This window comes from Parasteatoda tepidariorum, chromosome 7, assembly GCF_043381705.1.
Source record: "Parasteatoda tepidariorum isolate YZ-2023 chromosome 7, CAS_Ptep_4.0, whole genome shotgun sequence".
NCBI lineage: Eukaryota > Metazoa > Arthropoda > Arachnida > Araneae > Theridiidae > Parasteatoda > Parasteatoda tepidariorum.
The window spans coordinates 21,119,626-21,132,987 of NC_092210.1; the positions used below are offsets into that span (position 1 = coordinate 21,119,626).

The following is a 13,362-nucleotide window of genomic DNA, read 5'->3' on the forward strand; positions in this document are numbered from 1 at the left end:
TTCAAAGTTTCTGACAGATATTGAAACAAATGTGAAACTAGGTGTTTACTTTAAAAATTTCTAGCTTTTTCTATTTATACATTTGTTGGATAATATATTAAAAATTTATCTACTTTGCAAACACTTAAAAGCATAACTGCCTTGATAATAAATTTTACATAACATACATGCAATTGCCTTTTATAAATTTTGAAACTAAAAGGAGGAAGAAGAAAAAAAAATTTGAAATTTGTTTTGTGGGTAACTATGCTTTAGTATATACCCTTCTTTAGCTTTTAGAGCATATTAAATAAATTCTAGTGACTCTGAAAAATTTAAACTGTATTTTATGTCCCTATAATTTATAATTCTTAAGCATGGTATTCAGCCCAAAATGAAATGGCTATAATAACTTAGAAGAAATAAGAGAAATTTAGAATATTCTAATTGTGTTAAAATTTCTTTTATGTGAATCAGTAACAAGCTAAAAATACATCAAGTTATTGAAAATCCTGCTAATCAAAGATTGAATAAAGAATGTATTTTTTTCCTTTTTTTCGATTAGAACTTCCTAAATGTCCTTATTAAAAGAGAAGAATTTAAAATTTCTTTGTTGAGAAGTGCTTTCTTTAATTAAAGCATTTCTGATACTTTTCTGATTTTTTTTTCATCTCTTAGATATGTATTTGTAACAGTTAAATAAAATAATTGAATTTGGTGCATAAAAAAGTAAAGCTATTTATGTAATAAAATTGATAGATGGGTTATATTTGGTATATAGTACTAATAATTGGGTTTGTATATGTATTTGGATATAGTAATGATTAAAAATAGTTAGATGATTGAAATGTCGTGATAAAACAAATTAAGGCCGAAATATATAAAAGGGTAATTAAATTAAATTAAAGGGGAATGTGATCGTTAATGAAAGTGGTTGTACAATGCTAATGTGGGATAACAATAACCCAATAGGTTCAAAGGGTCACAAAGTGTGAGGTTTGAGCAAATTGGATAAATTGGTATCACCAAATTTAGAATAAGGGTGAAAAGTAAGAAAATTAAAGATTAATGATAAATACGATAAAGTCATGCTATATCCAAACAATATATATGATTCAAACAGTAAGCTGATGTTTCCAATAAGAAAAACTAATAAATTCACATTTATGCATGCCCATAACAATAAAAAAAGGTACTCACCACATACAGAATGAAAAAGGTGATAACTAATAGCTATAAAGGTAAAGCTAAAAAAACAAACACACCAAACTTTCTGTTCAACTAAAAATTTATTTTTGTAAAACTACTTTTCGTAACAAACAAACAATATGATTGCAACACATTTTGTGGCACAAAAAAATATATCTTTTAAAAGGAAATAGGTGACAAGAGAATTTAATGAATCCAAAGGCGTCATGCATCAAGTTAAATATAAAAGAACGAGTAATTTAACCGTTAAAATAAATATGAAAAGAAGACTAAAATTTGAGAGGGCTTTTAATGTTAAAGAAAATTAAAGGTATAAAATGTTATTTTAAATTTTACAGAAATTGATTACAGCTATGGATTTAATTTAAAATAAAGGTTAGGAAAATTTAAAAAGAAATCCCTCGATACGGACCGAAGTCCACATCTCGGAGAAAAAGGGTAACCTGCCCGAAGGCTCGAGAAAAAGAGAATGTATTTTAAAAGACTTAAAAATTCCTTAACTGGGGTAGACCAGAAAAACTACGACCAATTAAATTTAAAGAGGCGGAGAGTTTGAAATTTAAAGGAAAGAGATTGGTTAGTTAGCCCCCCTAAAATTAAAAGAAGAAAAAGAAAGGCGTGAATAGAGGGGTTGGCTGACTTTCCCCACAGGAAGTGCGATGACTGCAATGACCATGAGAAAGGTCAACAAGAAAGTTAAAAATAAAATTGCTAAATTGGAAAAAAGGAAAACGTTTAAAGAAAAATTAAAGGCTTTGGTAAAATTAGAAATTATATTGTCACATTACATTAAGTGTATATGTGACAGTATTCTGCCTCCAAATTAAAGGATTGGACTTAGAATGTCTCATCTGTGGAAAAAATAATAAAATGTATAGTTTGCTCTTTTTTTTTCTTTCTTTTTTTTTTGTAGTTATATTTTACATTGTATAAACTTCTAGTCAATCATTATAAAGACACAGAAATGCTTACTTCTCTGACTTTAAGCCAAAGATTTTTCTCAAATAATTTCTCATGTATTTCTGAAAAATGGTAAGAAAATTTAAGGTTTAGCATTTTATTTTGGTTTTAATAAACATGATGCAAAGATTAAAAGGTTTGATGATCATGTTGGGAATAATATAGTGAAATTTGCTTACTTAAGTGCTTTTTTATTAATACTATATGTTTTGTAGTGTTCTAAAACCTCTTAAGTTTGTAACACTGAAGATACAGTTATTATTTTTAGAAGAAGGGATCAAAGCTTTAATTTTATGAAATGTTCAAGTTGTATAATCTTATTATACTAGAAAATTGAATAGGTTTTAAAAAAGACATGAATCCCACTTCTGAAATATTTCAGTATTAGTGATAAGTTTTTATTTAAGTGTGCAAGCATTTTTCGTTCTATTCTAATCCTAAGTGGAAACACATTGAATCCTGCTTTATTCTGTAATTTAAATATTTTCTACCAATTACAGAAGCTAAAAAAATAAATAAATAAATGCCATTGATAGATTTATTTTAATTTTTCAGTTTACTTAAAAATTTATGCAAATAATTAAAAATCAGTTAATGGCACGAGCTCTTGACTTGTCATCTTTCAGCGCTAATTTAAAATTGGCATTTGGTCTCATTGAAGCTGACCACAAAATATCAGTGCTTGGTTGTGATTGAGTTTCTTTTCTGCGCCTCATGATTTCTCTGTGTGCCGACCGGCCTGTGTAGGGGGCAGGGAGCTGTCCTTGCATCAGAAAGGTTCTGGGTTTGAATCCCAGGCAAGGCATGGAGGTTCTATCCTTCTCTGTACTATCTGTCCTCACTGTGGGAGCGATGTTGGCCCACCTAATATGGTGCCCTGAAAGGGAGGCCAACAAAATCGCCCTGTATATACCTGAATTGACGTATGTTAACACAGGTGGGCATTGGGGGGGAATGATTTCTCTGTGTACAATGTGGCAAAATCACTGCTTACTTTGTAAATGTGATTTATCCTTTGTGATCAAATTAATCACTTTTAACTTAACATTTTAAATTAGAATGCCAATCTTTTACTGTGAAGTGTGTTCCATCATACTTTCATCACTGGCTTAGTACAAAAAAAAGTTGAACACATTTAATAAATTTACATACCTAAATGTATATTTTGTTATTATGTAACCATATTTTTACAAAATTGTATCAAATTATATTTTAGCTGAGCTTGGTGATTATGATCCTGTCCAGCATACTCCGGGATTTGTATCAGAATTCCGTTTTGCGCCTGACCAAACTGAACAAATGGAGATTGACATTTTGAATGCTCATAAATCATGCAAGTAAGTTTGTTTTTTCTTTTTAATTGTTGTGAACAAAATTAGTATTTTGCAGACAACTACATTTCTTATCTCGTTGACCGATCTGTGTAGGGGTCAGGGAACTGGCCGTGCGTTAGAAAGGTTCTGGGTTCGAATCCCGGGCAAGGCAGGGATGTTCTTTCATTCTCTGTACTATCTGTCTTTATCTTTGGGAGCAGTATTGACCCACCTAATATGGTGCCCCTGAAAAAGTGGCCAACAAGTCAGATGCCTGTATTGATGAAATGTCATTCCCCAGGTGGGCATTGGGGTGGGGGACATTTATTATCTCTATGTTTTCGCACTTAACAAGTCTTATTATTTGTGTATTTATTTTGCAGTTAGCCTGTGTGTAAATTTATTATACCATCACTTAATTATTTTTTAGTTTATGTATTTCTGTTCAAGATAATTTGTCATGTAATTACTTTTTTATACTTATAAACAGACTAACTTAAAATCTTAAATTTTAGGAGCCTTCTTCTAGAATTGTGATTTTATCGCATTTACTGCTAAATAAAAAATTATCTCATGCATATCTCCACCATTTTTTAGTGATATGGTTCATATCTCTGTGTCTTTTTGAAGTGAAAAAGTTAAATATCAAATTTAGCAAAAATTTTAACGATCTGAACTGTAAATTGTAATTTAATAAAACAAATTGTTAAATACTAAAGCATTAGGTAAATGAATGGTTTCCAGCTGAAAAATTTTGAGTTCTTGGAGTACCTTTGGGTTGGCTATTGTGAAGTATTTCTTTTTTCTGTGCAAAACAAATATGTTAGAAACTTTACTGTTCCTTTTTCTCAATGAGCATCAAATACAAATTCTCCTCCTCTATCATAATAACATAATAATCCTTTAGTTAAAATCCAATTTCTCAAAAACTGTTCTACTCATTTTGCTCAAATTTTGAATTTTGCCATATGAAATTGCATTTTTTAAAATAATGCAAAAATCTGTATACCCTCCAACTAATTTTTCAATGACTATTAAATAAAATAATTAAATAATTATTAAAAATTATTTTTCGCTTGGAATTATCTTGAAATAAATTTTATAATTTTGTGCAAAAATGATTTGATTCACTTAAAAAATTCCTGAGATTATAAATATGCAAAATAGAATATGCAAAACGAAAAATTAACATTAAGGAGTAAAAACTATTAGGACCATCTTTCCCAGATTGCGACTTATATTTTGCAAGACTGATTGTGCTCCGGAAAAAATCCGGATTTCCGGATTTTTCGCTAACCGTGATCCGGAAGTTTCCGGAGATCGAAGGTTCAGATGTTTCAAAAAATCGGTGATCACAAAAGTTTTCGGAAATCAAATTTTCAAAGGTGAAACTTAAAAACACAGTTTATTTTATTTGTTTGTAAGAGAGCTACTTTATAAGCTTATATTCAAGATTAATATTCATTTTTTATCAGTAAATAGTTATTATAATCATAAACTCAAGAAAGAAAGGCATATTTGTAAATTTCAATTGCTTCTCTAGGTCATCATAGGTATGTGTGAAATTTAAAATTATTTTAAATAAACTAGGAAATATTAAGAAAAAGGAAAAAACATTGTTTAAATTTTTTTTTAATTTTTCGGTTTAAACTTTTTTATTTATTTATTATTTTTTTTACGCAAGAAATTTTCCGGAATTTTGACTGGGGTTTACAATCACCCCTGTTTGGGAATCAGTAATCTAAATTTGTCCAAAAAAAGGTATATTTAATATTAATATTATTATAGGTAGTAATATTATTATAGGTAATAATATTATAGGTAAAGGTATTAGAAGATATGCTGATTTTGTAACTTAAAATATCGTCTGCATAAATTAATTGGCATATTTGAGATCACCCACTTGAACCATTAAGAAGATTGAGTCACAAATTGAGAAGATCCGATCATTAGATCAAATGCTATTCACTCTTCTTTTTTTTTTTAAATCCTCATATATATAGCAGTACGAAAATTAAATAAGTATGTAAATAATTGAAATTTTTATTTGACTGTTTGTTCATTTTCCACTCTTATACCTAAAATAATTTATAATTTCTGATTGCAATTTTTTTTTTTTTTTTTTTTTTTTTTTTTTTTTTTTTTTTTTTTTTTTTTAATGTTCTCAATTGAAGTCATTTTTATCTAGACTCCTTGCAGTGCCTTAAACCATTCAGCACTAGTTAAAATTTATTAAAAAATTTGACAAATTGATTTTTTTTTCTTGTATCCATCAAACATTATGCAAATTTTAACCGTATTTTGCTTTTTTTTTTCCAGAGGCCAAACTCCTGCACAGGCTGAGCTTAATTATTTAAACAAGGCTAAATGGCTTGAAATGTATGGAGTTGATATGCACACAGTCTTGGTAAAGCAATTAATTTTGTTTATAATTATTTTTATTAGTTAATAAATTAATCTGTAGTTCCTCATTAATATCTAAAAAAATTTCTGATCTCCTCTAGGGTAAAGATGGTAATGAGTATTCTTTAGGACTCACTCCGACAGGAATTCTAGTCTTTGAAAATAAAACTAAAATTGGATTGTTCTTCTGGCCCAAAATAACCCGTCTAGACTTTAAATCAAAGAAGTTGACTTTGGTGGTCGTAGAAGATGATGATGAGGTAGATTGTTTTAAACATGTTTTATCTTTCTAAAATATTTTAAATCTGTAAATATCGTCCAATTGAAAATTTTGGGGCCTGAAAGATTTGTTTTCAGAATTGAAAAAGGAAGCATTTATAATTTGTTTTCGAGTTAAAACCCCTACTAACAAAGGAACACTCAGGTGTTTAAGGTATATTATGTCAAATAATTTACTGTTATGGGGAAATTTTATCAGAGCTCTCTCCGTTACTGAGCAACTGAGGAGAATTGTCAAAAAAAAAAATTTTTTTTTCGCTGTTGCTGATAAGTTTCCCCCTGGGTCTTTCTGAAAAAGAGTTTCCTTTATCGGATTGTAATTTATAAGTGTTCTTTTATTGAAACATTTGGTACGGAAAAAAAGAAAAATTTATTTCTAGAATTAGAAAAGGAAATATTTAGTTTATTTTTGTAAGCTAGTTCTCCAGACTAACATGAGAATACTCTGCAGTGTGTAAAGGAAATTTTGTCAAATAATCCACTGCAAAAGTATATTTATGATTCTTTTAGACTTTTTTGAGATAAAATGTTCTTAAACACTCAAAATGTTTCTTTTGATAATGCTGTATAAAGAATAAGAGAAAATAAGAAAATATTTTGTTTCTAGAATGAGAAAATAAAATGTTTATTATTTATTTATTTTTATTTTTTTGCAATCTAGCTCTAGGGAATAACTTGCAGTGTGTTATGGAAATTTTGTCAAATGATCCACTGTAAAAATACATTTGATTCTTTCAGACTTGTTTGACATAAAATGTTCTTAAACACTTTGTTTCCTTTGATAATGAAAATGTTTCTTTAAATAATGCTAAATAAAGAATACAGCCTATAACTTCAATTAAGTTTTCCACATGAGATAATTGAAGCAATTGAATTGTGAATTTAAAAAAAACTCCCGGGTGTGGTCCTCATATCGCACCTGTTCTCTACAGTTTATGTTTTATTTTCTTCTTTTTTAGTATAGTTTAAAATTTTATTGTGAGCTATGCACAATTCACGGAAATAATGTTAAATTTATCAATATTAATTTTGTGTAATTTTTTGAACTTCTTATTTAGCAATTTGCATTATTTGCATAATTACTCCTTAAATATAAGCTAAAAGGACAAAAAGATAGTCATTCCTGGATCAATTTAAAAAGAAATGCATTAAAATTTGAGTAGAAAAGTATTCTGTTTTCTACTGAAAATATTTATAAAAAAAAAATTTAATTATGCATCATGTTTATAATCTGCCATCAAATATAATCTAAAACAGCTTTTAAAATACACTATGATTGCATGCCTAATATAAATTTTTTAATATCATATGTGTTTTTATTGATTAAATTTTTTGCAATGTTTAAAACTTACTACTAAATTTGTGTCCAGAAAGAGTTATTAAAGAGTTTTTTAATTCTTTTGCTTCTAACTCACATTATACTATAGCCTAACTAGAAGCACAATGGTGATCTATTTAAACAAACAAGAGAAGTTGTTTACTGAAAGGAGTCAAAGATCTATTTATCTGATTTTACATTTAATTGCATAAAATAGGAATCGCATAGAGTGAAGGAGAAATAAATAGTTTTTTTGTTAACTTCAAATGTATTAATTTAAGTTTAATATTGCAAACTGTATCAATGATAGCTCTATCTAGATTGTGTTACATGACAGAATGTACTGGTTTAATTTTTTGCCTACGTGCAAAGTTCAGATAATGTGGCTTTTCCTATGCATGCCAAAGTCATGAAAAAGATCATAATTCTTTTCTGACAAGGATGCAGCTAGATAATTATGATAAAAAATTTATTAATAGTTAAAATATTTTATACAGGAAAAATATCATTTTTATTTCATTTTAAATGAAATATTATTGCTGACATTAATGAATAGTTTGAGCTGAAAGAAATTGAAATGAAATCATTCCAATCATGGTTTTTTCTATGGCTTAAGGTAAGAGAAACCAATTTGGTTTGGTGAAACTTGAAAATTGATTTGCTAAGTTTTGAATCTAAAACTATCAAAGGGTTACATCATGAGATACAGAATTGTACAATATCAGTAATTAAAAAAATAATTCTATGAAGTTAGTCTTATATAGAGGGATTGTTTACTGGAATAGCCAATTACACATGGGCCCTCTGAGTTAAAGGGGTACCAAGTAAGTTCTATAACTGATAGAAAGTGTGTGTAAATATTCGATATAATTTACAATTAATAAACAGAAACATTTATTTAAGTTGTTTTAAAATGATGGTTCCTAAATTATGATGGCCTTGGTCCCTAGTTTTTGTTAATCAGGCCCACTTATAAATAAAATTTTTAAAACAGGTTCAATTCCTTTTGTAACTTTTTCTATTTAAGTTACATTAATAATCAAGGGTCTGTCTAGGTTTTTCTGAGAGGTACCTATTTTGTGAAAATTTAAAATTATATTGAAAAATCAACACAAAATATGTTTAAAATATGGATTTATCATTTCTTACAGGATACAAAAATAAAATTTTAAGAAAAGTAAATTTTCCTACCGTTTTTCCTAAAATTTTATTTGTGAAGGTACCGCTAAACGGTAGTAGTACTAGAATGTTGTCAATATCTTTTTTTTTTATTCTCAGTGTACAAATTCAATTGTAATATTTCTGAAATGTTATATATCAAATCTGTAGCTATATAATCATGCTTTTTATATTGGATTCTAACTATGCGTATTAATTGAGTATGATATCCATATACTAATGCTAAATTTTTTCTTTTAAGGGCCGGGAACAAGAACATACTTTTGTATTCCGACTGCACAATCAGAAAGCTTGCAAACACCTGTGGAAGTGTGCAGTTGAACATCATGCTTTCTTTCGCTTGAAAGGTGGTCAGAAACCTATAAATGCTCGTCAAAATTTCTTGCGAATGGGATCAAGATTTAGATATAGGTATATTTAGCTAAGATTTTAATTTTATGATCTTTATATGTTTATTTTTAGTTTAATTTATTAATTGTAATACAGTCAATGCGCAATGAGATGAAGCTGGTGGCCTGAACGAGAATAGGCGCTACATTGTGAGTGCACAAAAATAACATAGATATTAACTCGTAGTTTTAAAAAATATATATATGTATATGCTTGACTAAATTCCACAAAGCAACGCTTTAGTTCAAGATGGCACTTTTCTCTAAAAATTTGGCAACTAAAAGAAAAATTGGTAATAACACAACATATTTTTTTTACTTAAAAGTACTCTTTAAAACAATGCTTCCTAGGTTAGAAAAATATGCTGGTTTTATATAAACAACATATGTTAAGATAACTCAAAAATAAACCAAACAAGAGAACTGACATATCACAAAAAGAGTTAATACTATTTTCAAACTAGAAAAAAGTATGATTGTTAAATTTATTGTATCCTTTGAAAAGAATGATTGTTAAATTTATTGTATCCTTTGAAAAGAATTATTGTTAAATTTATTGCATCCTTTAAAAAGAAAGTCTTGCAGAATATGTAGGACCATAAACTACGACCACCTAGGATTTAGGATAAGAACTATCACACCAAACTCTTCCTTCATACAAAAGGGACTCAGGTTGTTTAATACTTATTGTGTGGTAACATCAAAAGTTAATGGTTTAAATAATTTCTTTGAAACTTTTTATAAATCAAATTATCAAACTTTGGTCTATATTGGAATGAATAGTTCAGTGCAGATTTCAGAATTGATGTTAAAATAACATTGCATGTATAGAATGGCAAACAGTACTTTATGCATTGGTCATTATAAGGGAAATGTGGCTGTAATGAGGGGTCAAACTGAAGAGTGTAGGCTGTTGTAAAATTCTGAGATATTTATTTTTAAAAACTTATATTTATAACAAGTAATGTTTACTACTAACTATTTGTGTAAACTATGATGTTTATTTGTAGTGCAAATTTTTGAAGCATTAAGGAGCTTGGGTTTGAATTACTATGGAAGAATAGTGGGGATTTTTTAGAAAAATTTAACCTTCAATTGCATTGGACATGTTTTATCTTATGTATGCTTGTGGCAAGCTTGAAAATGAATTAAATATTGTAGATATAAAAATATCTATTGATTGGTTTAAAGTTTGAGCTAAAGATTACAACAAATACAGGTTTATTTATTATTGAAGTTTAATATTTCTTCCTTAAATTCACAAAAAAAAATCTTTTGAAGTGGCATTTTTTCCTCTTAAGATAATACAAAGTCTTGATCATTGTTTTTTCAGAAAAAGAAGCAAGAATATAATAATTATCAATTTTGATCAAAATTGTTAGTTTTGATCAAAATTTTTAGATTTATTATTTAAATTAGTATTAAGTTATTGTTTATTTTTGGTATTAACACTACTTTTCATTGTTAACTACTGCCACATAAAATCTTGGTATATTTCCAAGATTGTGCAGTTTTATTTACATTTTTTTCCTTTCAAAAGTATATTGATATTTTTATTGCTCTCTTCTTCCACTTAACTATTTTGATTATGTAATTAACTTAAACTCTTAATAAGCAATTGGACATTAAGTATATTTTCAGACAAAACTTGATATTAATTCATAGACTTAAAAAAAATTCATCTATGTTGCTGCTGGATAACTATAGTAATAAAGTTAACTGCATAAAATGTAATCGCATTTTATAAAACTAAGTATTTTTCTGAAAAAGTACACTTTGAAGAAATAAATATTTTCTTTAACTGTTGCAACAAGATAATTACTATAAATTTGTTTCTAAATATTGCATAACCATGTGATAAAATAAAATAAAATCTGCTGGAATTTTTTACCCTTAATTTTAAAGATGGTTTAATTAAAATTGATTATGTAAACAAAATTTAACTAATTTGCTTGTTCTTGTTCAAAAGAAGTGCTTTTCAATTTATTTAATCATGTGTTTTTACTCAGTGGGAAAACCGAATATCAGACAACCCAAAATAGAGCAAGAAGAACTGTTCAGTTTGATCGCCGTCCAAGTCAGCGATATTCTCGTAGACCAACTCATGATAGAAGGCGAGATCGTGAAAGAGATAGAGAAATTACTGATGAACTTGCAAATGCTCTAAGAAATGAAGACAGAGGTCTAAGGTAATCTTAATTCCATATATTTAAAATGTTTTATTGTCCTTAACATTTTAAATGTCGAGGTTACCACTCCACAGAGAGAATAGGGAAAACCTGGAAAATACAGGGAATTTCAAAATCACCTAAAATAACAGAGAAGTTTGATTTTTCTCTTTTTTACAAACTGAGAAAATACAAGGAATTTTGTTCCTTGCTTTTGTCTTTTAAAAAATGGTGACCACTCAATGTGTAATCTATGGAATATTTAAGGATGATATTCCAACTATGCTAAACTATTTTATTTTCTATAGCAATAGTTAAGTTATGTTCAGCTGATCCTTTTTTTTCTCCATCCAGCAATTAAAACTAGTATAGTTAGTTCAATATAGCTCACACAAGAGCGCAGTAATTGTGTTTCTTCTTAATATAAATGTGTATACTATGTACAATGAAAACACAGGGAATTTTTTTTCCAGATTTTAGTGGCAACACTGAATTTAAGATTATAGTGGTCCGCAATAACATAATGTTATCGCATTAATCTTGGTAAATAATAAAAGAAATTTTGAATTTTTTTTCCTTCAGCAAATTCCTGGATTTTCTTTTTTTTTTTTTTTTTTTTTTTTTTTTTTATTATACACTAATAAAAAAAACTATACTAAAACTATTATACATTAATAAAAAAATAAAAAAAATGAAAATTCAGGAATTTGTTGAAGGAAAAAAACAAATTCCTGGATTTTCATTTGTTTTTTTTATTATACACTTATAAAAAAAACTATACTAAAACTATTATACACTATAAAAAAAATGAAAATCCAGGAATTGGTTGAAGGTAAAAATATCAAAATTTCTTTTATTATTTTATAAAAGGGCAAATTATTCTATATTTTTATTTGTTATGTTTAAAATTTTAGTGCTCTACCTGCCAACCTCACCTCAGTCGAGCCAAGTCAGAGTGCCACAGACAGTCCAGCCAAGTCGGTAGATGCTCAACCAGCTTCTACTGTAAAAGAAACTGTGTTGGAGCCATCAACATCATCTGATATAAAGAATCCCGTCCCGCTTTCTAATGGCATTGTCAAGGAAAGTGCTGAAGATCGATTGGATAATTTAATTAAATCACTCACTAAAGGCAAACCTAGTGCTGAGAACACTGAAATAAATAATGAGCTTTCTTCTTTGTCAGCTCATAAAAAAGAAATTCCAAGCCCATGTGATGTTACAGGTAATTTTAAACTTTTCTTGAATTTCCTTACTCTTGATTATCAAAAAATTATTAAACATAGTAGTTGAGGTATGGCTGCTTCAGGCCAATATCAGTGGAGTACAACCCCAGATTCACTGATCAGAAACGTGTGATGAATAAAAGGAGTAGGCCATGTTCTGGATCCATTTTAACATCTCATCACGTCACAAGAGGCACTATGATAATCCATAAAGAGGCACTGAAACTTAAATCAAATCTTCAGCTTCGATTAGTCCAAGACTAAATGCAAGACTTAGTAACACATAAATATCTTGAAGATTGAACTCACCTCATTCATACAGCAACACAAATCAAATGTGAGCATCCATCTGGACAACTGGCATAGGAAGGCTCATGATCACAGTTTAAAAAAACTAGGTACAAGACACAGTCACCAAAGTGATATTATAAATTTAAGCGAATGCCAAAAAGTTGAAAACTGAGGGTATTGTGATAGCATGTGGTAGTATCAAATTTTGATGCACATTAAAGGGCATGCATAAATTTATTATTTAAACTGATATAATACAGTACAAAACCCGTTATCCGGAAATTGAAAACCAAAAAACCGGAACGAAATTCAGTAAATTTTCCCGCCATTTTTTTAAAAATAATTTTTTTTCCTCATAAGATTTTAGGATTTTTCTTTCTTTTTTGAAAGATGTTTACCTTACCATCATTTTGGAAATATTTAGTAGTGTATTACTTCATCGTTTTTTTCTTCTTTTTAAGATTATTTCCAAATATTTTTTTTTAGTTTGGTTTATCAATAAAAAAACGTCTTTTTGTAGCGATTCAGGAAACCGGAAAAATCAGTTATCCGGAATAGCAATGGTCCCGATCGTTCCGGATAATCGGTTCCCTACTGTAGTTATAAATCTGTGAGCTCGGCTAAGCAACTTGTTGCTTCTAAACTGTT

The 13,362-nt window shown here is 28.4% G+C and overlaps 1 protein-coding gene across 4 annotated transcripts in view; it reads left to right on the top strand.

Moving 5' to 3' along the window:
- LOC107443879 (band 4.1-like protein 5) overlaps positions 1–13,362 on the top strand; it is a 74,423-nt gene that overhangs the window by 49,426 nt on the left and 11,635 nt on the right. For all 4 annotated transcript variants that reach the window (XM_043044060.2, XM_043044061.2, XM_043044062.2 and 1 more), the window contains exons 6-11: positions 3,365–3,485; positions 5,781–5,868; positions 5,966–6,124; positions 8,882–9,051; positions 11,039–11,218; positions 12,112–12,422. In XM_043044060.2, the coding sequence (XP_042899994.1) occupies positions 3,365–3,485; positions 5,781–5,868; positions 5,966–6,124; positions 8,882–9,051; positions 11,039–11,218; positions 12,112–12,422 (1,029 nt within the window). The remainder of the gene's footprint in view (positions 1–3,364; positions 3,486–5,780; positions 5,869–5,965; positions 6,125–8,881; positions 9,052–11,038; positions 11,219–12,111; positions 12,423–13,362) is intronic.